The 26,480-nt window shown below is 45.3% G+C and overlaps 1 protein-coding gene across 7 annotated transcripts in view; it reads left to right on the forward strand.

Moving 5' to 3' along the window:
- CCDC60 (coiled-coil domain containing 60) overlaps positions 1–26,480 on the forward strand; it is a 227,873-nt gene that overhangs the window by 138,287 nt on the left and 63,106 nt on the right. For 6 of the 7 annotated variants that reach the window (XM_049865444.1, XM_049865448.1, XM_049865447.1 and 3 more), the window contains exon 3: positions 19,809–19,979. The exons of the other annotated variant lie outside the window; for it this stretch is intronic. In XM_049865444.1, the coding sequence (XP_049721401.1) occupies positions 19,809–19,979 (171 nt within the window). The remainder of the gene's footprint in view (positions 1–19,808; positions 19,980–26,480) is intronic. 7 annotated transcript variants of the gene reach the window in all.

A 26,480-nucleotide genomic window follows, 5' to 3' on the forward strand; every position in this document is an offset into this window, starting at 1 on the left:
CAGATAAGCAATGTGGAGGGAAATGTTTCTCAAAAGTCAAAACATCCTCAACTTCACCAAAGCTGCACCTTACTATACTACCTGTTTAAGGGGATCTCTTAGAAATTTGCCTGGACTTTATCTTCCCAAATCTCCCGTGAAAATGAGAACGAAGTCAGCAAGAATGCCAGGAAAAGCATTTTTCTGCCCTTAGCTAGAAAATACAGCATAGCCAAATCAAACAGCCTGGAGAAGTATCCAGAATAATGCTTCAGCAGGTTGCTTTTGAGGCAGGCACATGGGGGAGAGGAAATTCTGACTGTCTTGGTGCCCCTTTAAGGTGTTAAAAAGCAAAGGTGTCACCTTGAGGACTAAGGTGCACCTGACCCAAGCCATGATATTTTCAATCGCTTCATATGCACATGAAAGCTGGACGATGAATAAGGAAGATCAAAGAAGAATTGAAGCCTTTGAATTATGGTGTTGGTGAAGAACACTGAATACACCATGGACTGCCAGAAGAACAAACAAGTCTGTCTTGGAAGAAGTATAGTCAGAACGCTCTTCAGAAGCGAGGATGGCGAGACTTCATCTTATATACTTTGGACATGCTATCAGGAGGGCCCAGTCCCTGGAGAAGGACATCATGCTTGGTAAAGGGTTAATGAAAACGGGGAAGACCCTCAAGGAAATTGATTGAAACAGCGTCTGCAACAATGGGCTCAAACATAGCAACGATTGTGAGGATGGTGCGGGATTAGGCAGTGTTTCGTTCTGTTGTAAATAGGGTCACTATGAGTCGGAAACTACTCAACAGGACCCAACAACAACAACTTGGTGCCTGCTTGCTCAGGCCCATGGGTCTCATTTAAAGAAAGTGCATAGCCTGGCCCTTCAGCATATCTGACTGTGCGTTTAACCGTAGGGTTTATTCTGGGTCAGACTAACTCCAAACAAGAGTTTCCAGGCAGAATGAGATGCAAAGTTAAAGAACCCAAGCAGAACATTGTTTTGCAAGATGTTTTTTAAATCAGTAAAGATTATGCAAAGCCCAGAACATAAATCAGATCCAAACTGGTTAAAGCAGAAATCTGAGTCCCTATCCCTGTCCTGAGAGAACCCAAAATGCACGTTAGCTGAAAAGCAACCCCTTAGATCCTCTGAACCTCCTCTAAAGGTCTACCATTGCCCAAGCACAAGGACTGGGCCAAGAGAGAGGTTTATGTTTAGGGTTCTTTGTACAATTCCAGGGGGCGCTATTCACAATGTTTGCACCAGAGAGAATGGCGCCCCCTGGAGCACAGATTGCAGAATACAGTGTGAACGCCACCTGCCCCCTCAACACACACCCCCAACTTGGGACTGTGCAATAGAGCAACCCTTTATTGGTAGTTAAAATGGTAAACACACTGGGCTGCTAACAGAAAGGTTGGTGGTTCCAGTCCACCCAGAGGTGCCTTGAAGGAAAGTCGTAGTAATCTACTTCTGAAAAATCAGCCAGTGAAAACCCTACGGAGCAGAGTTCTGCTCTGACACACATGGGGTCGCCACGAGTCAGTGTCGACTCCATGACATCTCGTTTGGTTGGTTATCGGTAGTTACGTAAAGATAAAAATAAGAACTTAAAGAGATTTCAGGAGAGAGACAGAATGATTCACAACCCAAACTACTAATTAGAGTGTCGGGGACCAGACTGCATAGGGCCATAAAAGGTGTGTGTTAGCCCACATGTGTATTTGGGCTCATCTACATGTTACCTGTGTGGCCCCTGTAGTTCTTTGACTATGCGTGTAGCCTCCGGAAGTTTAAAGTAAACAGGACGTGACCAAATGAAAAGGACACCGGGGCGGGGGCAGAGACATGCCAGGCAGAGGAAACAATCTGCACAGCATTGCGGTCAGAAAGGACATAGCAGGTTGGGTGATTACAGACACCTTTCATTAAGTACCTGTTCGGTGCCAGGCATTGGGCAAGGATGTATGTAAAGGTTGTCTCAAATGTGAGACGAAGATGAGAGAGAGCTTAACCCTGGGCTCAGACAGTCATGGGAACAGCTTTCACCCTGACGTGGTTCAGCAGCTGCTGGGTGAATGGGAGACAGCTGGCCTGTGGCCTGGGCAGAGGTTTTACATCTTCCGGGGCCCCTCAGAGTGTACAGCGACGAGGACATGTAGTGGCAGACAGCCACCCCGTGTATAGGAGGCCATCGGAAGCCTTCTTCCCATAGTGACAGGCAAGATCCAAGCTGTAAATTCAGAAGAGAAGCCTTTGACCACCCCCATACCCCTACCCCTACAGACCCCTCTGGTTTCACCTTGTACTGACAGCTTGGTGAAAGAGCCACTGAGAACTCCTCCCAAGTTCCAGGTCTCCAGCAAGTTGTCCCCACCATCAATCAAGCAGAAGAAGGTGACTCAACCATCTCCAGCTGGTGGGCTAGTGGTCTGGCAGCCTATTCCACGGTCTCTTGTCTGCCCCCAAATGATAAACCAGGAGTGCTTGAGAGATGGTTGGTGTGCTCTGGAAAAAGCCTCTCTCCCTGCTAATGCGTTTTTTATGCCCACACTGGCAGGTCTGTGAAGAACAATCCCTCCCATTCCATTTAGCCATTGAGCATAAGAGGTAATAATGGAAATTGCAGGGTGGAGTTTGCATTCTTTAAGAAAAAAAAAAAAAATACTCAACAAGTTTTTCTCAGAACTGAAATCTGACCGCTGACCTGCCTCCAAATGCCATGAGTGTGTTTTCATCCTGCATGCTGACACGGAGGAGGACAGGGCAAAGCTTAAGAGCTTGGCTCCTGGATTCAGACAGACCAGAATCCAAATCCTGCCTTTGCTACCTTCTCATTAGGTGACTTTAGGCAAGTGGCTTTGATTCTGTGAGCTTCCCCATCTTTGAAATTACAGTACCTACTTCATAGGGCTATTGTGCGGACTAAATGACATGGGTACGGTATTACGGCTTTGTGTGATACACAGCAAGTACTCGGTAAGTAATGGCTATCACTATGATGGTCTTCCGAACCTAAGCCCTCCCCTTGGCTTTTGCCCTCAAGAGTATTTAAATTCTGCTACATCCCCTCCAAGCGAAATGTGATGGGGTAAGTAGACCGGGAAGGGGTGAGGAGGTAAGGGGAGCAGAAAGAGGCACTTTAGACTCCTTAACGAGGCAGCCTTGCCAATTGTCCTTTTCCAATGAGGTTCAGAACTCCTAAGAGCAGTTGCCTAGAAACTAGAGCTGTGGTGGGCTTCCTCTGCCTTCCAGAAATCACCCTAATTGGGATGCACACAGAACTGCTTGTTGACACTTGGCAGGTTTTTCTTTTTCTTCTTCCAGAAGAGATGCTGGGCACTTCCATGAATGCTGACTCACATTAATTAAAGAGTAGCCCTGGGCCAACGTATCTTTTAGCCACTATAGAAGCTAATGGGGACTGCAGCCCCGATCAACAGCCTCCAACAAAGCGGCCAATTTAGGTTGCATGTCACTGTTTTTGCATTTCAAGATATTTACAAGACCTGGGGTGACTTGTGGGGGCAGGATACTACATGTACAAGGGTCTATGCATGCGTGTGTGTGTGTGTGTGTGTGTCAACAGTGAGGTCATGAAATCTTGCAAAGTCAGTGACACTCTACCCTCAATTAAAGCATAACATGTACATACTGTATAAGCTGGTATTAAAGGCTGGTTCTGGGCTCCCTTTAGGGATTTCAACACCACTGGTAGTAGATTGGCATAAGGTAGGTCAGAGACTGTGTTAGGAGCTAAAGAAGTAACTTTCCTGAGAAGCGCGGGGTACCCTGTCTCATTTGATCACTTTTTCCAGGACACAGCTATATTCTAGTTCCCAGCTGAAAAAAATACATATATTTCAAAGGCATTTATTATTTTTTTTATCCTGTTTGGATCATTCGGCTTCTGCTCAGACAGCTACAGACACCAGCCCCACCCAGCGAGAACATGAATGCAGAGTGCAAATGTAAGGGGATGTCATCATTACACGCCAAAACACAGGCATGAATTTCCTTAGGATTTTTAATTCCAGGACTTTAAAGGGTTTAGTTACTCATCCAATAAATACTATCGAGTCCTTCCCATGGGCTAGTCACTGTACCAGGTTCCAGGGACACAGGAAAGATGTAGAAGTTGCCCAGGAGCTCAGTCTAGTGGAGGGGGTGGGAGGAGGGCGTGCATGGTGGGACAAATCCACCAGTATTTTACGGTAACACAGAGCAGGGCTGCTTAACTCAGCTTGGGAAAAGCAGAAGGAATTTCTAGGGGGTGCAGGGGAGAGGAGTACACCTGGGCAAGTTCTAAAGGATGAGAAGTTAGCCAGGTAAGGAAGATGGAAACAGCACTCCAGGTTCTGGGATGAGGCAGAGCATGGTTGTATAGCAGAATATTTGGTATTGCTAGAGCATCAGGTGGCAAGGAAGAGGCTAGGGAGGTGGAGAGCCCTGTGGGCTGTACTGCAGAGCCTGGAAGTAAGGTGCAATACAGGAGAGGATCCGAGGGGAAAAAGAGGTCCAAGGCAGGGAGGCCACTTAGGAGGGTGTGGTAGGCACCCAGGGAGAGATGATGGCAGCCTAATTTAGGGCTTGTTTCTTAGCTCCACAGGGGTAGAGCCCTGCTGAGCCAGCCAAGACAGCAGGGAGGGAGGGAAGCTCCTGGAAGACTTAAACAGTGAGTGTCAGCGTTAGCTTCACGTTTAGGAAGATGACTTTTGTGGCAAAAATGGAGGACCAAAGCTAAGAGGCAAAAAAGTTTTAGTCACTCCATTGCCAAGATTCTTGAACTCCACATCCCCAGCTGAACACGTTATGCTTTTCTATTACTTGAGTGATATCTAGGGTGGCAGACCAGACTCACATTATTGTCCTAGGTCTGCTTCTAATTTGTCATGTGACACCTCTCCTCTTTGGTTCTTGTTTTCCTCATCTGCAAAATCCCTCCAGGAGCTTTTGGGATTTTTTGGTGTGTTCCCCCAGGGCCCTTTCAGCTCCAAAATGCTCATTCTAGCTTCTGACTCAGCTCAGAACAATGACTCCCAATTCCCTTCCGTGAACATCAGCAACAGAGGGCTCAGATCCCCAAATGCCAACCACAGTTCAAAATTCTTGGAAGGCAAGGGTCAAATCTTTTTTAAATTTGCATCTTTCTGCAGCATAACACATCGCTTTGTACATAGTGGGTGTCCAACAAAGATGTCAGGAAGAAAGGAATTAAATGAATTGCATTCAAAATTAGGTGCAGTACATGAAAATGGGATTGGCAAGCAGCAAAGAGATTTAGATTAGATAAATACTTAAAACCAAAATCCAAACCCACTGCTGTCGAGTTAATTCTGACTCATAGCGACCCTTTAGGACAGAGTAGAACTGTCCCATTGAGCTTCCAACGTTGTAATCTTTACAAAAGCCTATTGCCACATCTTTCTTCCACGAAGTGGCTGGTAGGTTCAAACCTCTGACCTTTTGGTTAGCAGCCAAGTGCTTAACCACTGTACAACCAGGACTCCTGATAAATACTTAAAAAAAAAAAGCCATCACCATCATAGCAATCTTATAGGAAAGAGTAGAACTGCCCCCATAGGGTTTTCAAGGCTGTAAATCTTTAGGGGAGCAGGCTGCCATATCTTTCTCCCATGGAGTAGCTGATGGGTTTGAACCACTGACCTTTGGGTTAAGAGCTGAGAGCTAAACCACTGTGCCACTAGGGCTCCTTGATAAATACTTAAACCAGAAAACCAAACGCATTGCCATCAAGTCGATTCTGACTCATAGGGATCCTACAGAACAGAGCAGAACTGCCCCATAGGGTTTCGAAGGAGCGGTTGGTAGATTCGAACTACTGACGTTTTGGCTAGCATCTGAGATCTTAAGCATCGCACCACTAAGGTTCCAATAAACACTAACAGTAAATTTGTGGAATCATGAGGAATGTTGCCTGTCGTTTATCTTTACAGAATCAACTAGCCGTATTCTTAAATTGGTTATGTGTGTGTGTGTGTGTGTGTGTGTGTATTAGGCCTCCATTTTATGGCAAAGGGAGTCCCTGGACGGTGCAAACGGGTAATGTACTGTCTGCTAACCAAAAGGTTGGAGGTTCAAGTCTATACAGAGTTGCCTGAGAAGAAAGGCCTGGTGATCCGGTTCCAAAAAATCAGGCATTGAGAACCCTGTGAAACACAGTTGTACTCTGACACACATGGCGTCTCCAAGATTTGGAATTAGCTCTACAGCAACTGGCTTTTATATGCCAAAGGGGTGAGCGGAAGTGCTGAGTAAAATATGAAGTCTGCTTTCAAGTAATGTAATTTCTAGAGATTAGTTAACCAAAACTCTAAGGCTGCTTGGCATACACATATAGCTTCTTTGCATCTTTATTTCACTCGTCGCCTCCTCAACTGTGTGTGTATGTGCTTATTGCACTGAGCAAATCTGCTGCAAAAGACTTCTTTCAAATGTTAAAAAGCAAAGATGTCACTTTGAGGACTAAGGCGCACCTGACCCAAGCCGTGGTCTTTTCAGTCGCCTCATATGCAAAAAAATAATAATAATAATTTTTTTTCATATGCATGCAAAAGCTGGACAACGAGTAAGGAGGACTGAAGAAGAATTGATGCCTTTGAATTATGATGTTGGCAAAGAATATTGAATATATTGCCTGCCATGGATTGAATTGTGTCCCCCCAAAATATCTGTCAACTTGGCTAGGTCATGATTCCCTGTATTGTATGAATGGCCGCCATTTTATCATCTGATATGATTTCTCCATGTGTTGTAAATCCTATCTCTATGATGTTGATGAGATGGGGTTAGCAACAGTTATGTAAATTCAATCTACAAGATCATAATTTAAGCCAATCTCTTTTGAGATATAAATGAGAGAAGTGAGCAAGGACATGCGGGAACCTCATACCAGCAAGAAAGAAGCACCGGGAGCACAGAGCATCCTTTGGGATTCCCCGCAAGGAGAAGCTCCTAGGTCAGGGAAGACTGATGACGAAGACCTTCCCCCAAGGTCAACAGCAAGAAAAAGCTTTCCCCTGCAGCTGACACCTCTCACCTGTGAGAGAATAAATTTCTCTTTGGTGAAGCCATCCACTTGTGCTATTTCTGTTACAGCAGCACTAGATATCTAAGACATTGCCAGAAGAATGAACAAATCTGTCTTGGAAGAAGTACCGCCAGAATACTCCTTAGAAGCAAGGATGGTAAGACTCATTTCATGTACTTTGAACATGTTATCAGGAAGGAACAGTCTCTGCAGAAGGGCATCAACCTTGGTAAAGCAGACAGTCAGGAAAAGAGAGAAGACCACCAACAAGATGGATTGATACAGTGGCTGCAACAGCGGACTCAAGCCGAACAACAGACTTAAGCATAGCAACAGCTGTGATTATGGCACAGGACCAGGGCAGTGTTTCGTTTTACTGTTTGTAGGGTGGCTATGAGTAGGAACCAACTCGATGGCACCTAGCAACAGCAGTTTAGCCTAAACTCTAAGGAGCTCTGGTGGCACAATGGTTAAGCGCTCAGCTGCTAACTGAAAGGTTGGTGGTTAGAGTCCACCAGTGGTTCCGAGGGAGAAAAGACCTGGCAATCTGTTCCCCTAAAGATTACAGCCTAGAAAACCCTATGGGGCAGTTCTACTCTGTCCTTACAGGGTTACCATGAGTCAAAATCAACTCAACAGTACACAACAGCAGCCTAAACCCATTGGCTGGATTATAATTCATGGTGCCGTTTTCAGCAGCGTCTCGCTCTAAAACATTTTCCAGGCTATGATGTGGGTTCTTTAGATTCTTCTTTCCTTCTTTTCCTCTTCCTCCTTTCCCTCCTTCTTCATTTTCTCTAGGGAAAGTCTGAGATAGAGATTAAATAAAGGAAAGGCCCAGAAAAGAAAACCACTGGAAATAATTAGAAGTTTTCTGCATGTAATTTTCTTATTCGGCAGAGAAGAGGTTAATTCTCCAGTCCTTTAGCTTAATAAATTTCATTACATACATGATAACCAAGCATTTCTCCTACCACCATTACGTGCACAGACCTTTCTGAATTACTGCATAATGCACTTTACTAAATCCCAAAACAATTTGTGGTCTAATTAGACTATCATGTCGCCACCCTCAGAGAGGAGAACCTCATAAGCTCTCCACTTGAACCAAGTGCCACTTCCCAGAAGCCTGTGGGGCTTACAGCCAAGCCACCCTCCTGCCTGTGTGCAAAGCACCATGGGCCTGGGCTGGGAGAGCGGTAACGGCAGTCATTACAGGACTTTGATAATCATAATGATGATGATAATAACGATGATGGTTACCACTTATTAAATACAGTGCCTCTCACAGATTATTTCAAGAATTTCCTAGGATAGTGTTATGGGTTAAACTGTGTCTCTCCCTTCCCCCTCAAAAGATGTGTAGGAATCTGAATCCCTATACCCAGGGAGGAGCCCTGGTGGCTTAGTGGTTAAGAGCTTGGCTGCTAACCAAAAGGTTGACTGTTCAAATCTACCAGCTGCTCCTTGGAAATCCTATGGAGCAGTTCTATGCTGTCCTATACGGTCACTATGAGTCGGAATCGACTCAGTGGCAATGAGTTTGGTTTTTGTGTACCTATGGATGTAGCCTTGTTTGATAGGGTTTTCTTTGTTATGTTAATGAGGCCGTATCAGGGTAGGTGTTTTCTAAACCTAATCACTTCTGAGTTATAAAAAGAGCGGATGAGACACAGAGGCAAGCACATAATGGGGGAGACAGACGCCATGTGACGACCATTTACAAGCCAAGGAACGCCCAGGCTACCAACAAGGAAGGAATCCACACAGCGGAGACCCTGATTTGGAATTTTAGCCTCCAGAACTGTGAGAAAATAAACTTCTGTCCTTTAAAGCCACTCACTTATGAATTTCCTTGACTGCAGCACTAGCTAACCTAGGCAAATGGGTATGAATTTATCCCAATTTCGTAGATGAGAGAAGTGCATCTTAAAAAGGTGACATTACTCGCCTAAGGTCACAGAAGTTGAGTGACAAGGAAACGATCCGTTAAAACTAAAACAGCTTGATCCCAAAGCCAGCACATTTTCCTAATGCACCGTTTGAGTCAGGTGACCTGCGTTTCAACTCCAGCTCCACCACTTACTAACCCTACGATCGTAAGACTTGACCTCTCCACGCCGTAGTAAAATGGGGATAACGACAGTACCTCCTTCACGGGGATGTTGTGAGGATTCAATGAGATAATTCACGTAAATTGCTTAGCTCAGTGCCTGTCACGAGGTAAGCACTCAAGTTATTACAATGTACCTCCTCTTCCATTGTCTCAGACAGGGCCCATTTCTCTCCAACTTCAACCCTTCCCCTGCTCTCCAGCTGGTATTCCTTACAGACTGAGGCCTTCCTTTTATTTATTTCCCAGTTGCCCAAGGCATCCTCTTGGCAGAGTTTCATGCTTCTCAGGTTATTTGCCTTTTTCTCATCATCCAAACTAACCTCTCCCAGTATCTTTCCCTAGTCCAAGAGCTGTAACCAGCGATTTAGTCAAGGATGGTGCCATTTTAAATGTGAGGATCATAACAAGGAAAGAAAACAAGAGAGTGGCTTACCTCCCTCTCAAATGAAAGAGGAAAGTGGCCATCCAGGACTGGTATGGCCGCTTCCTGGCCATCCAGAACCCAGATTCCTTCTATCATTTGCTATAATATCCTTAGTATTTGCTTTCATCTGCAATGTTTCATCATGGTCACACAGGGCTGCTGGAGCTCCAGACATTATGGCCAAGTCCCAGGCAGCAAGAAGGGAAAAAGGGCCACAGGAGCATATGCCATCCAGTTATGTCAGTTCCCTTCTGAGAGTTTTTCCAGAAGCTCCTCCCAATGACTTCCACTTCACTTCACGGAGCTTTCCTTTACTCAAGGAAAGCTGGGAAAAGTGGTTTTATCTGTTGTTTTTTATTTTGTAGGTAGGCATTTGATGCCCAAGATAATATGGTCTGTTACTAAGGAAGCAGGGGACATGTATACTTGGCAGGCAACTGGCACTTTCTGCCATCAGGAAGAAGACAGAGAGGTAGGGAAGGAAAACCAAGTGCTGATCACCTACTCTATCCCAGCCATTATCTTCAAGGAGCCCACAGTCTAGTAGGGAAAGCAGACAAGTGAATAGGCAATTGCTATACAGTGTCGTGAGTGCAATGATAAGAAGTACATAGTCACGGGGAGCTGAGGCTGCACTGAAGAGGCTCTTGACCTAGCCTGGAGTTGGTGGGGAAGGCAAACAGGGGTACTGAAGGGCCAACAGTTGACAATTTCTCCCAAGTCTTTAAGGACAAAAGCCAAGTGAAATGGATGAAGAAGGTGTGGCAGGGAGAAGGAAAAAGCAGGTACAATTTTGAGGGATTGAGAGATGTTATGCGGACTGACTGGATGAGTGGCTAGAGATAAAGCCCAGATCTTTGAGGCCCTTATTGCCATGGAGTCCCTGGGTGGTGCAAATAGTTGATGCACTTGATTGCCAACCAAAAGGTTGGAGGTTTGTGTCCACCCAGAAGTGGCTTGGAACAAAGTCCTGACAATCTACTTTCAAAAAGCCCACCAGAGAAAACCCTGTGGAGCACAATTTTACTCTGACACATGTGGGGTCACCATGAGTCAGAGTCAAATCAAAGGCCAACTGGTTTTATTGTCGCGGGTGGGAGGAAAGAGTCCGGACTTCATCCCAAGAACTGTGGAAAGTCAATGAAGGATTTGGAGTGTTATGATTGGAATGATGAGATGTGCATTTTAGAAAAAGTTCTGGGGCAGCCGGTCAGAGAACGGCTTTGGGAGGAGAAAGACCAGGTAGGGGGCTATTTAGAGTAATGGAGGCCACGTGTGATGGCTTCTGGTCAGGACAGCGGCAACAGGAAGAAGTTAGGGCAGCAGAGTTGACCTCACTTTCATGATCCATTTAATTGGACATGAAGAAGGTAAAGGGGATACAAGTAATCTCTCTGTTTCACAAGTGAATTCATGTTATCATGTTTGCCCTCTCCTCCTCTGAAATCAGGATGTCTGGGTGGGCCGACAAAGCAAGGTGTGAGCCAGCCTGAATTCTGGTGGTCCTGTGGTTAAGCGCTCAGCTGCTAATCAAAAGGCTGGCAGTTCAAACCCACCAGCCACTCCATGGCAGAAGGATGTGGCCGTCTGCTTCTGGAAAGATTTCAGCCTCTGAAACCCTCTGGGGCAGTTCTACTCTGTCCTATAGGTTTACTATGTGTTGAATTGACCCAGTGGCAATGGGTTTGATTTTTTTGTTTGTTTGTTTAGAGTGACTTCTAAGCAGCACTCTTACCATTGGCTAAAGAAACCCTCTACTCCTGCCTTCTTGCAGCTCACACAGTGGTCTGCTGCATGCATGCGCCCAGCTGCCCAGCCCTCAGAAATGCCACCTGAATTTTGCAGAAGAGCCAGAGAGAATATAACCGCAACAGCTAAAGTGACTTTTTCTCTATTGCAAGTTAAGTCTTCTGCACCGTTGTAACAGCCCCAGCAGCATCACTCTTAGGATCACAATGACCTGATTTATGATCAAAAGCAACACATTAATGGGTCCTTCTCTTTGGGCTGAGTCATTCAGGAAGGAGAGAAATCCACATGAAACTTCTGACCTGTGAGGTGAAAAGCCTGACTCAACAAATCTCCCATTGTTGGGGATTACAATTCGCAAATGACCCAGGGATGGTAAAGAGATGCTCAGATGTGATTTAATAGAATGTAGTTGTGTTTTTTTTTTAGTTGCAATAAGCACTCAGAATATGTTTGCAATCAATTTGCTGTATACACAATGTGCTACCAGAGCAATCTTTTGTGTACACAGTTGACCTTTATCTCTTGCAATCTTGTCCTATAAAGAAGAGTGAAATCCTCCATTGCAAATCATTAGCACTCAGGAAATGGCTTTAATTTGCATGCTGACAAAGATATTAACTTAGGGGGGAAAAATAATACAACACGTCCTTTTGTCTGCAAGGCAGTTCAAAATCTGTGTTGTGACTACAGTTGACTGAAGTTCAATTACTGTAATAAATGTATTCCAAATTTCATCTCAATTGCATTTGCATTTTAATGAATGATTCTCACCTTCTTGTCAATTTGGCAGCCGGGCTAGATTTATTAAGTTATTGTATAAACAGGGCATTCTAATGCAGAAATTTAAATGCAAAATATTTGCTCAGCGCGTTTGAACTGGGGCTGCGTTATTAATTTGCCTATACCGGGATTGCCTGAAAATTTGAGAATTTAAGGACTGCATTTTCAGATCCCTTCATTCTATCATGTTTGCCCTCTCCTCCTCTGAAATCAATATGTCTGGGTGGGCCGACAAAGCAAGGTGTGAGCCAGCCAGATGAAGTAGTCTCTCCAAGCCTCCAGCCTTGACAAACTGGGAATAAACTGATTTATTTGCTATTATTTGAAAACAGTAAAATTTGTTAAGTGAAAATTTCCCATGTAGGCAATTCCCTTCTGCAAGAGCAGGACATCCCAGGAATCGGATTGCCAGGAGTGTTTGTTCATCTTAATGTCATTCTGCCATCCCCATCGAAGCACTCCTGGCTTTTATAGCCCCATATTTCTTGCAGACAGAGGCAGAAAATGTGAGTGAAAACCAGCTGGACGTAGGGCCATAATACCATTAAAAGGTTTTTTTTTTTTTTTTTTAAAGTATATCTGGGCTGTCGATTTTAACAAAGTGATTTGCAGTAGTTAATTCCATGCCCTCCATTTTGGCAAGGCATAATGTGAGTTCCCTTCACCTCCCAACTCTCCAGAATGCTGCCTCATCCCTGGCAAAGAGGGCTGGCTGTCTGTTTTAGGTGATGTTCAGCCCTTGTTTCTTTTAGGACCCTTGGGTTGGAGGCTGATTCAGGTAACAGGAGACTCACGGCAAGCAGAGTGCCTGCAAAGAGGGAGAATGCCCATTACAGATATTTGTCAGAGAACTTCTGAGATGAACTGATTGCTAGCACGTGTCAAAGTTCTATTTCAATCTTAGAGCAAGGGACCACCAAACCAGTTCCAGTCAAGTCGATTTCAAGTCATGGTGACCCCATGTGTATCCAGAGTAGGGCTGTATTTCATAGGGTTTCTTTCCAATGACTGATTTTTCAGAAGTAGATCACCAGGTGGCTGGACCCGAGATGGCGGCTGAGTCTCAAACACACTATGCCATTCCCCTACAGTGAAGAACCAAGAAATAAAGTGAAGTGGACACAGATGATAATCTGGGAACCCAGGACAGCAAACGGAAGGATGAAGAATTAGACTGAGCATCAAAGGGAAAGAGAAACTGAATGAAAGCAGCAAATGAGGAGACTTACAGACTGTAGGCACCCTACTAGCTGGACCAGCGCATCATGGCCACCTTGAGACAAAGTGAGCAGCACTTCAGGTGAGGGGCACAGGAAAGCAACTTCAAAGAATTCCCAGTAGAAGAGAGAGATATTGAGTGAAGGAAACCAGAGTAAAGCAAGGTGAGCAGAACGTGAGCTGGATCTAAGGAAGGAAAGTGTAAGAAGGCACACGAGAACTCTAGGGAACCAGGCAACCACAGAGCAGGGAGGATGCCAGAAAGCAGAGACAGAACTACTCTCTTACACCAGTTGGACCTGCAACCAGAGGCTTGTGCCTGCCCCCACCCATCCCCACGCACCCACACCAGCCAAGAGATCTATGGCACGTGCTTCTATGCCATCAGACCTGCAACCAGAAACTCGTGCACACGCCGTCCACCCCGAGCCACCCCAACTGCCGGTAACCAGCAGTGTGATTTCCTGTGCCACCCCTCCACCCCCGTGACCAGAGACCTGTGCACCCTTACTCAGACCACCTGGCAACCAGTGGTGCCCACATACAGCACCCAACCCAGCAACCACAGAAAACCCTCCTCACACCTACACCCCAGTGACCTGCTGGACAGACACTTTACCTCACCAGCAATGCCAGACACATCCTGACAGGCCCCATCTGCACCTCCGCCAAACCATGAGCAGGGGATTCTGGTGTCCTCATCCAATGTCCACTCAGCTGCAAATCACACATGCCACACCCAAATCCGTGGCCATGGAGTCAATTCTGACTCATAGCAACCCTATAGGACAGTATAGTTTCCAAGGAGCGGCTGGTGGATTCAAACTGCCGATCTTTTGGTTAGCAGTTGAGCACCACCAGGGTGCCCAACAACAACGGGGGAATGACCAAGTAAAGATTCCAACCCAGAGGCTGTCCTCTCCAACACCTTAACCACTATGCATACTGCCCCACAAGTCCAATGATCTTAGGAGTGAAAGCCTGAGTTTCTTTACTACTGTCCCTTTAGTCTGTCTCAGCTAAGCCCTGCTGAGCATGTTCTTGCTGCCGCAGTGAGCACTCTGCACTTGTCAGCCCACACACAGACTCCCATACAGACAGCATATGTCCCTGAAAAACAAAAACCTGCTCCCTCCCATGCAGTGGTTATGAAGAAGTTGTATTGGGTGGAGGAAACTTTCCATTTTATAATCTGTCTCTTCCTCCGCTTGCCTGATGCAGTTAATTATCTCACTCCCCGTCGTTCCTCTTGTGATGTTAGCCAGGGGAGTTTTACATCGTGGAAAGCAGTGAGCAGGAGGCCCTAGGTGAGGGGATTTAAAGGCGAAAACTGCTCTTCCCTGCAAATAGCTCCCTTCACACAAATAGCTTCGTAATCAGCAATAATGATGAAGAAAACGTAGGAAACATACATGGGAATTTACTAAAATATTAAGCTTTTTTAAATGGACCTCTGCAGTATCAGGGGAGCACTTCCGAGCCTGCTGAATGAATATCCCACAGCCTGAAGTTCCCAGAATAGACTGCCATGTCTGACATGAGGACCCAGACCATCCCTTTACCTCCTTTCATCTCTCACCCTGCTAGTTGCAGGAGGCCTAGCAGCTGGGGGTTTGGCTAGCTTGATTAAACATGGGCTACAATTCACCGGAAAATTTACTTGCCAGATTCCTCAAATTGGCCCAACACTGACTCCCCAGCCCTTTCTGTGAAGTTAGCTGATAAGACAGGCATCATCACTCTGTGCATTTGCTACAGACTTGGTTTTTCATTATATCCTCAGGAGAAATTTCTTCCTAGTTTCAATACCAGGAGCAGCTAGACACCTCCTCAACAGCTGTGTAAAAATCTTACGGCCACTAGGAATCATGTAAGCGATTGTGTTTCCCTCTTTGCATTGGCTGCTAGGACGCTCAGGGCCAAACTTGTGTACCAACAGACATGAGTTTTGATATTTGCCTGACCTGATTTTGTTCTCTTACTCTTGTTTTTCCTGTCCCCTGCTTTTTCTCACTTTTTTTTTTTCCTGCCTCTAATCCTTTTTTGAAAAAGAGCATAAATAAGCCAATTAAATCTCTTACCAGCCTCTTAATTACTCCATTAACCTGCTGGTGTCAAGTCAATTCTGACTGTTACAGATTGAACTGTGTTTCCCAAAAATATGTAGCAACTTGGCTAGGCTATGATTCCCATGGTGGTTGTCCATCATTTTGTGATCTGACGTGATCATCTTCTGTTGTAAATCCTAACCTCTATAATGTTAATAAAGCAGGATTAGAGGCAGTTATGTTAATGAGGCAGGACTGAATCTACAGGATTAGGTGTATTTTGAGCCAATCTTTTTTGAGATATAAAAGAGAGAAGCAAGCAGAGAGGAGAGGGACCTCATTACCACCAAATAAGAAGAGCCAGGAGCAGAGCACGTCATTTGGACCCAGGGTACCTGCATTGAGAAGCTCCTAGACCAGGGGAAGATTGATGACAAGGGCCTTCCCCCATAACCAACAGAGAGAGAAAGCTTATCCTGGCGCTGGTGCCCTGAATTTGAACTTCTAGCCTCCTAAACCATGAGAAAATAAGCTTCTATTTGTTAAAGCCATCTACTTGTGGTAATTCTGTTATAGCAGCACTGGATAACTAAGGCATTGACTCACAGTGACCGTATAGGATCGAACAGAACCGTCACATAGGGTTTCCAAGGCCATAATCTCTACGGAAACAGACTGCCACATCTTTCTCCCATGGAGTGTCTGGTGGGTTTGAACTGCTAACCTTTCAGTTAGCAGCTAAGCGCTTAACAGTTGTGCCACCAGGGCTCCCTCTCTGAACTACTACAAATAACAATAATAACGAAGACACATAGGTGTAGGCTGCAAATTCTCTGAGGACGTGCTCACCTTTGTAGTGCCAGTGCCTTGAAAAGGACCTGACACAAAGTAAGTGCCCAGCTAGGGCCTGGTACATAGTAGACATTCAGTTAATATTAAAGCCCTTTCTATTTGCTGTGGCATGAACTATCAGCCTGGCACATATTAAAAAATTAATTTAAATAGGATGCTATTAGCCCTCACCATTAAAGAAAATAAAAAAGGTATTGGGCTGTTCCATGAGTATAGGCACAGATATTTGATTGTGCATTATAGGATCTAGTGAGTTACATGTTCTATGGGGAAGACAAAGGCTCTTGTCTAGTTACACATCAAAATCAGAGCCCAAATCCCACCAAGGGCTGGGTCTAGGGCCCCTCTCCTTGTCCTGCACAATCATCACCATGGTGGTAGGCCTTCTGGGTGCCTGTTCCACTGGCTGCCCCTACAGACTGTGGTCTGTCTTGGGCCCTGACAGGTCTTGATGACAGCCTTCCAGTCCCTGAAGGAATCTGGATGACTGCAAGGAGGTTTCACAACTAATGGGAGCTCCTGATACCTGCCAGTCAGTGATAAGCCACCCAAGTTAGCCAAGGACCCAGCAGCCCCTGGAATCTTCAAGAGCAATGGAAAGTATATGCAGGGCAACTGGTGGGTCTTTGCAGTGGGAAGCTGAGCAGTGACATTGAGAAACACCCTGACACTCCACAAACCAGCACAGCCTGCCGCTGAAGTCTACAGGAAACCCACTGCCTGGGTTCAGACCCTAGCTCTGCTACTTTCCGGCTTTGTGACCTCACCTTTCTGGGCCTCAGCACCCTCATCTGTAAATGGAAATGATAATTACAGCACCTACAACACAGCATCATTGTGAAGACAAATAAGTGAATACACGTACCCAGAAGCAGGAGGGTTGGGAGGGCATCAGAAATATTGGTGAGCAGCTCTGAGGTCTGCCCCAGATGGGAAATCACAATATTGCCTAGTTCCCTGGAAAGGCCTCTTAGCTTGATGATCTGCTTATCTTGAGCACTGCTCACTGAAGTCCACGAGGCAGAGAGGGGCCTCTGCAGCGCTGCGACCGAGGTCCTGCCCACGAGGATGTTAATGTGGGTTACTATGGATGGACTTCTTAATTAAAAGGGTAAAAGCTATTGCTCCTGGAGTAGTACCCAAGAGTAAAGTAATTGAGAAGCTGGCGCCCAGGCTAGTTGTGTCATCTGGTACTTCACTACCTTTGCCAGGCTGGGACGCAGTAGTGGTTTGTCCTTCCTTCCTTCCTCCCTTCTTTCCTTTCTTTCTTCCCTTCATTTTCTCCCCCTCCCTTCTTCCCTCATCTGTTATGGACTGAACTCTGTCCCCACAAAATGTATGTTGGAATCGAAACCCCCATACCTGTGGAGGTAATGTAATGCGGTGTCATCACCATGCAATGTAATCGCCTTCCATAATGCAATCCAATATTACGTTGACAAGGTGTGAAAAAAAACGTGCAGGAGGAGCTTGTACAAAATGAATTTATCTGGTATGGAACTGGATGTTTTGTGGTTTTAATAGTTTTGTTAATAGTTTCAACACTTTTTAATAAAAATGGAATCAAACATTTGGAGATTCCTGAAGCATTTCTAGAAGGTACATCCCTACCCGCCACAGCCATCGAGTCGATTTGGACTCATAGTGACCCTACAGGACAGGGTAGAACTGCCCCACAGAGTTCCCAAGGAGCACCTGGTGGATTCGAACTGCCAAGCTTCTGGTTAGCAGATGTAGCACTTAAACACTACGCCACCAAGGTTTTTAACCTCTAGACCCAGGCTCACTTAAATCCAGAACCCAAGGCTATGTACCATCTGTTCCCTGCCAACTCCTCCAGTTTAACTCTGGCCACTCTTCCACAGGCCTTCTGTGCTCCAGGTTTTCCAGGATACCTGTTGCTCCCTATACAGGTCATCTTTAGACTCACCTCTTTGCATGTACACCCGCTAATCCATCCACTGGTACGGGTATTTCTCCCTTGCCCTACTGATGAATTCCTGCTTAGTCCAAATATCATCTCCTTTTGAAAGTCTCCCTAGATTTCTCTGGGTTCCTATAGCCCTTTGGCACGCTGTGTTCAGAATGTGTACTTATGGGTGTACTTCCTCCACTAGACTGTGAACTCCCTGAGGGGACATACCTTTTCTCATTCCTCTGTGTAGCACCAGTGCCCTGCACTGTTGCCTGGAATAGTAGGTTCTTGGTCAATGTCAACAAGAAAAATGAATGAATGAAAGTCACCACTTGGTTGCACCTGTGCAGAACAATTTGAAAAATGCCATTGCCGGCCCACTTCCCACCTCCCAGCATTCTCCCAATGGACACTTCCAGGAGTCTCCTGCTGAAATAAAAATGCCCTTAGTAACACCTTAACATTTCTGAGCAAATAAGCAGGGATTAATTAATCATATCAGAGTCTGGCCATGGCAGCTTGCTGATAACATTCCCATCTAAAGCTGAGCACAAGAGAGAGTCCAGAGAGGGCAAAAGGCAACTCTGAAAACATGAAAGGAGACGTTGCTCCCTCCAAGAATACATCCCCAAGTCTGAAGTAGGCACCCCCACACACAAAGCCTGGAGTCCTCTCTCCCCCGTCATTCTGTGTTATCACTGAGGATTTGTGTCTCTTCCCCATCTCACAACTCTAAGGGATTTCAGTGTCTTGTTCACCACTGTATCCACAACGGTCAGCACAATGCTCAGCACCCATGGGTTGCTCATTAGGAATGTGGGGAATAAATGACACTGAATTTCATAACCAACATTCATATCTGGGGGACGTGGCGGTGCTTCAACACAGCACCTGAGAGCAACCCAGATAGTCAGATGTATAGACACATGGGCAGAGAAAGACACACCTCTGGCCTCACTCCTTCCCCATCATGGTGCTGCCAAGTCCAACACCAAGATGAAGACTGGCAAAGGGGAAGGAGGTATGTAGCTCATCAGGGTACAGGATGCCCACATTAAACCAGTATCAAGACATCTGATTAGAACATGGTTAAGTCGACAAGAAATGGATAATAAGGATAATAATAAAGTCCCAACATATGTTACTTGGCACAGCAAGCATCTACACTTTTTTACTCGGACATCTGAGCTGTGCATTCAGCATTCAGCCAAAGTGAAGAGAAGGAAGCCTTGGCCAGGAGCCCAGGACTTATAGTACCTGCTTCACCATCATATTTCATGGATAAGCCATTCTTCAATGTCAGATACTTTGCTGATCCTTTTACATGCATCAGGTTATTTAATCCTGTGGGGTATGAATCCTTATTTTAGCACCCAGCACAGGTATGCCTATCCACAGAGTGGGCAGTCAATAAATACTTATTGAATGGTAGAGTGATCAAGACCTAGAGAGGTTAAACGATTTGTCCAAGGTCATTGGTAAGAGGCTGATCCAGAACTCACTACTCCAGTGAGGTCAGGTCAGGCTACTCCAGAAATGTAAAGATGGGAAGGGGCATGCATGAGGGTGCCCCCTCACGTGTTATCATTCCATTTCACTAGGACATTGTCTCAACAGTCAACGCTCCTTTTTAAAAATTATTTCTCCACCTCTCTCTCTAGATTCTTGATTCAGTCGGTGAAGATAGGCCGCGGGTATTTTACCATGTTGAGGGAGGAGAGTGCAATGAAAAAGAGGCAACAGCAACTTCAGAAACTGGCAGAGGAGGAGAGAAATAAATTCCAACCAGCCAAAAAGATCTCAGAAATCCATTACGGTGATACCCTTCTGACGTAAGTGGACGTGATGGCTCTGGCACTAACGGTCTTGGGAAGGACCACTGGGAGCGAGTACAGCCCAGTTGGGCTGAGAAGTATCTTCACTACATACATCTGTCCTCATGCTTGATAGCGAGAGCCATACAGAAATCTTGCTGGTCCCCAAATGTAACTCTTTCCCTGCCCTTCCTGGACTTGTCCTTAATCTGGACTTTTCCTGTGCTGTTCCTTGCATCCTAAGTATCCTATCCAACATCCTCTACCAGCTCAAGTTCCACTCATCATTCAAAACCCAACATATATTGCTCCCCTCTCCTGATGCTTCCCAAATTTCAGCCCAACCATCACCAGCACCCCCTTGGACTCCAGGTTCTGAGAGCGTGTTTCTGTACACTACTTCGCCTTTTCTACCTCAACATCCCTGTTCTACACCTTCAGCTGCATCTCCAGGTCCTAGCTCAGTGTCCACACAAAGTGGGTACACAAAAAATGTGTGTTGGCTTGTTAAATAAACTAGCCCCATCTTTTTGTAAAGGACTTTCCCCTAGTTGGGGGAGGACCATCAACACACCGGTCCATTCTGAAATGCTCATTGCTATAGTACTACTAATATCAATAACTGCTATGATGATAATGAGTGTTCACTGTGAGCTCCATGCATACCTTTGCATCTAAACCTTAAAACATTCCTAAGAGGTAGGTACTATTATTAGCCTATTTTAAAGATGTAGGAATGATGCTTAGAGATGCTAACTACTTTCCCCCAAGGCCTTAAAGTAGAAAGCATCACTGAGTCTCAAACTCCCTTCTGTTTGACACCCGTATCTATAGACTGCACCATTCTGGGGTACTTAGCCTGTGCAGACTGAATGAGGCACAGACTAGGGACGGGAAAGAGGTGCTGAGGCAAGCAGAGGGGATACACCATAGAAGTAGCCTGAAGCTGCTCGTTAGAGCAACAAGTCTCAACGCTGGCTACACATTAGAACCACCTGGAAAAATTCTTTAAATACCAATGCCCAGGCTGCACCCAGATCAATAACATCAGACCCTCTGGGAGTGTTACCTGGACACGGTATTATTAGAAGTTTCCCTAGGTGGTTCCTATGTGAAGCCAAGGTTGAGAGCCACTGTGTTAGAGTTACCTTCAGGAGCCCAACTGCCAGACTGTTTGCTAAAGAGGAAATGGAAGCTGCAGCAGACATATCCTTTCATCTGCACCATTTCCCAAACTCTGTTCTTCTGAGGTTATTTAAAGAAATATTAGTATGTGCTTCATAAAAATAAGGGTCCTACAGCCACTGTGGAAAACAATTTGGCAGTTCCGCAAAAAGTTAAACACAGAGTTATGGTATGACCCAGCAATTCCACTCCCAAAAGACTTGAAAGCAGGGACTCAAACAGATACTTGTACACCAGTGTCCACTGCAGCACTATTTCCAATAGCCAAAAGGTGGAAACAACCCAAGTGTCCATCAGCAAGCAGATGAATGGACAAACTAAATGAGATACATGCGTGAAATGGAGTATTATTCAACCCTAAAGAGAAATGAAGTTCTGATACATGGATGAATGTTGACAACCTTATGCCGAGTGAAATAAGACACAAAAGGCCAAATGTTGTATGATCCCACTTACAGCAAATACCTAGAATAAGCAAATGCGTGCAGACAGAAGCAGGTTTGTGGTGAAAATCGGGAGTTACTGCTTAAGGGGTACTGAGTTTCTGTCTGGGTTGAGGGGAAAATTTGAGAAATAGTGGTGATAACTGCACAATATGGTGAATGTATCACTGAATTGCACACTTAAAAATCATTAAAATGGCAATTTTTGTTGTTGTTGTTGTTGTTACATGTATTTGGCCACAATAAAATTAGGAGAGAAAAAAAAAAAAAGGGCAAAGGTCCTGGTCCGTGAGGTCCGGTGATAAGGGGCAGAGGGCCTAGGAAGGTCTACTCTTTGGCTTCTCACTCAGTGTAGACCCTGGGCTGTGATTCTGGTCCTCCTTACCCCGTGAGGCTACGAGAAGGAAAGTTAAACTCCTCTGAATTGGCAGATGTCCTTAAGACAAAGGAGTGCCCGTGCTCGCCTTAATTCTATGGCTTCTACTCTCTCTTGGGTTTTACCCCAGAGAGTTTGGCTGCTCTGTTGTCAGCTCTTTGCCACTTTAAGAAAAAAAAAATTTCTTTTTAATATTTTTCCAGCATTTTTAGCTATTTTTACCCAAAAGGTTGGTTTAAATAAGCTGGCCTACCATTTCTGCATTCATTCCCTAACTTATTTATTCATTCTGAAATGAGAACAAATATTTCTGATTTACAATCCTGCCTCCATGCCCTTTAAGGAGTGGACATCCCAAGGAAAAGCCTTTGTTCAAGGAGCAGGCAATACCTGAATGAATACGCAAAGAGAAAGAGCTAAATTCACATAAAAGATAGGATGGAGACATCCAGCAAACAGCTAGAGGGTATGAGAAGGGACGCTTTGGAGGAGGGAAGACAGAAAAACAGCCCTCATCAGGAAAAGACAGAGTTGTCTAATGAGGACTTGTATTTGGTTTTACTGAATGGTGTTAAATTCATTTCTTTGTTACCACTTAAGATTCTCAATAAAATACCCACCGAACCAGCTGCCGCCAAGTCGGTCCTGACTCATGGCGACCCCATGTGTGTCAGAGTAGAGCTGTGCTGCTTAGGGTTTTCAACGGCTGGTTTTTCAGAAGCAGATCTCCAGGATTTTCTTCTGAGGTACCTCTCGGTACGCTGGAACTGCCAGCCTTTAGGTTAGCAGCCAAGTGCTTAACCATTTGTACCACTCAAACCCAAAAACCAAACCCACTGCCGTCGAGTCCAGGTACCCAGTAAAATATCAATGACGTCTTAATGCATTATGGTCTTGGCCCTTTTTCTTGGCCAGTTTCAAGGTAAGTTTGGAGTGGGGAAGAGAGGCTGCCTTGACCCAAGCACACTCTGGTTGCACAATTAACCACCCTATACTGACAACCTACTATGTGTCAGGCCCTCTGGTGGCCTGGAGACATGAAAAGAATTAAGGGAGAGTCCCTACTGCATGTGGTCCCGTGGCAAAGTTCCACAGAAGGGCATGCTACAGTGCCCTTAAATGAGTCCATCCCTTAAAGTTTCAGGGGGTAAAAAGGGAATCTGGGAAGAATCCCCAGAAGCGTGACATTTGATCAGGATTTTTAATGCTGAATGGAAGTTTGCTGGCTGACAAGAAGAGGCATGGTTAGAAGACACATCAATACTAGCCCCCCAGAAATTTCCACAGCCAGCGTTTCTCGTTAGGAGGGCCAAACCTGGAAAGAGAGGCCGTCATTGTGTTATCTTTCCAAAAGTCAGATAACATTTTCAGAATGGGGAAGAAAAGGGGAGGAGCAGGCAAACTAGGAACTCAGACACCTCCATCCACCCACCCAACAGGCCACCACTGAAGCATTCTCTGTGACCCTTGAAGGTTCCACGATACAGAGAGGGCCACTTGTGAGCAAGGAAGAGGGACTTTTACCCATTCTGTGAGGGTCCCCAAGAGCTCAGCACAAATTCTGCCCTCCAGCCCGATCTTGAAGGCACTCATGGAGCCTGAAACTCTCAGTGACAGCAGTCAGCTGGTAGCCTTTCCCTGGAATAAAAGAGAAGGAACAAACCCCTGGCTCTTTTTCTGCAGGAGCTGTGCTCAGATTAGCAGGCAAAGGGACAGGCCTTGGGAGGGGGGACTGTCAAAGACAATCCCGAGGCTTGGTTGTAACGTTCCACTTGTTTCAATGGGGTTTTTAATCCATGGTCATGGAACACAATTCTCTCCTCTCCAATCCATGTTCCAGTGTGAGACATGGCTTATTTAAAGTTTAATACGTTTAAATATGCATGAGATCACCCCTCTCGTAGACATTGGTCTGGTTATGTCTTATCTGGTAGATTTTATGCACTGTACAAGGCTGGTTATTAAAATAAAACTCAAGGCCATTACTGCGATGTAACCATCAAATGTAATTGGGGTGCAGGGTTATAAAATAGCATTTGGAGACCGCCCATAGCAATACAGGGTAGTGGTTAACGGCACAGGCCTTGGAGCCACCCAAGACTTTGGTTCAAGTCTCAGCTTCCCTTGAACCAACTGTGTACCTTTGAGCAAGTCGCTTTACTTCTCTGAGCCTCCCTTTTCTTCTCTTCACCTATATATTTTTTTTATATTGTTGTTATTGTGTGCTGTCAAGATGATTCCAACTCATAGAGACCCTACAGGACAGAGTAGAACTGCCCCATAGGGTTTCCCAGCTATAATCTTTATGGGAGCAGATCACCAGATCTTTTCTCCTGCAGAGCTGCTGCTAGGTCCCAAACACAAACCTTTCCGTTAGCAGGCAAGTGCTTAACCATTGTGGCACCAGACCTTCTCTCACCCGTATTAATGGTACCAAACTCCCAAGCTTCTTATGAGGATTAAATGAAATGATGTTTAGCACACAGCCTGGCATACAATAATTGGTCAGTAACTGTTAGTTACTATTATGCAATAGGAGCACTGGTGGCACAGTGGTTAAGAGCCTGGCTGCTAACCAAAAGGTCAGCCATTCAAATCCACCAGGCGATCCTTGCAAAACCTATGGAGCAGTTCTGCTCTGTCCTGTAGGGTCACTATGAGCCAGAATTGACTTGATGGCAACAGGTTTTTGTTTTTTTTAATTATTATACAATAAGGAGTTCCTAGATAGTGCAACAGAGCCCTGGTGGCACGGTGCTTAAAAGTTGGGCCGCTAACCAAAAGGTCAGCAATTCAAATCCACCAGCTACTCCTTGGAAACCCTATGGGCCGTTTTCTGTCATATAAGGTTGCTGTGAGTCAGAATCAACTCAATGGCAAAGGGTTTGGTTTGGTTTGGGGGTAGTGCAACAGTAAACACGGCTGGCTGCTAAATGAAAGTTTGGAGGTTCGAGTCCACTCAGAGGTACCTCAGATAAAAGGCCTGGTGATCTATTTCCAAGAAACCAGTCACTGAAAACCCTATGGAGCACAGTTCTACTCTGACACACGTGGGGTTACCACGAGTCAAAGTCAACTGGACAGCAACAGGTTTGTATTATGCAATAAAGATAATTTGATTTCTTTGGGCCTCAGTTACCTAAAATTCCTAAATTTAGGGCTAAAAATCTTAATTTTCATGAAGGCTAGGAAACAGGCTGAATCATCTTTGGGGGCCTTCCCCATCTAAGAACTTTTCTTTCCATAAATATTATCCCCATCACAAAAGTATGAAAAACACAAGTGTTCATTTATACTTTTTTAACAAACCATTTGATCTTGTGTATTATAAAAGCAAAAGAGATTTTCGTTGTTGTTGTTCTGGATCTAAGACCATAGAATAAGTTCTTTCAGACCAAAGTTTTAAGGCTGACAAACTACACTGGGAAAAAAGAAAATCAAGCATGTCCCAAAAGGTTTCTGCCAGCAAGCAATCTTCCCCACTGTGCTCAGCGACCTCGTTTTTCAGGAGCAGATTCAGCTGAAAAGGTGAAAAAAAAAGTAGGTAGAATTTGTTTTATTATTGTGGTTGAGAGAAGACATAAAACCAGAGATTAAGGAGCGTGAAGGCTGGGTTAATTTCCACATATTCTAAGCCCCTGGGAGACACAGTTGAGCCAGTAAGACAGAGTTATGCCAATGTAATTGCTTGTGGTTTCCTCAGCTCTTAGAGTTCAATAAAGAGCCCATAGAAACGAACATCGGGGACCTAGATTCTGGTCCTATTTTTTAGTGAACTCCAGGATCATCCTTAAATCCTGAGCAGGAAGGTAAATAGGCTCCTCATGTGTGTCCCTGGCTTGCCTCCTCTGGCCCCTCCATCCCATGACCCACACCAAGATAGTGTGACTTTTTCAAAATATAAATTGCTCCCAGCTTAAAACCTTCCATGGCTGCCATTGTTCACTGGATGAAGACAAAAATCTAAGAGGAAATCACCAGGCCCTGAGTGGTCTAGCTCCTAGCTGCCCCTTCCACCCCATCTCAAAAGCTTCTCCTTGCTCCCTCTGCCCCAGCCACTCTCTCCTACTTTCCTGCTTATGGTATGCCCTCCCTCCCACTGCAGGGCCTTTGCACGTGCTAGTTCCACTGGCTGGAAGGCCTTTCCCTCCTCTATTTGCCTAGTTAATTCCATTCAACTTTTAGATTTCAGCTCAATACTTACTTTTGTTCCAGTTACTACTGCCATGAACAACCACTTCAAAACTTTTTACGACAACGAACATTTACTTCACTCACAAATCTACAATTTGGGTAAGACTCGGTGGGGAAGGCTTTTCTCTGTTCCACACAGGATCCACTTCTCAGATGGCTTACTCACATGGGTGGCAAGTTGGAGCTGACCATGAGCTATGAGCTCAGCCAGGGCTGAGGGCCAGGGGCTTTGGTTTCTCCCTCAGTGGGCCTTTTCACAGGCTGCCAGCTTCCTGAAAGCACGGCAGCTGGGTTCTAAGAGTAAGCATCCCAAGACACAGG

Source organism: Elephas maximus, chromosome 22 (assembly GCF_024166365.1).
Source record: "Elephas maximus indicus isolate mEleMax1 chromosome 22, mEleMax1 primary haplotype, whole genome shotgun sequence".
Classification (NCBI taxonomy): domain Eukaryota; kingdom Metazoa; phylum Chordata; class Mammalia; order Proboscidea; family Elephantidae; genus Elephas; species Elephas maximus.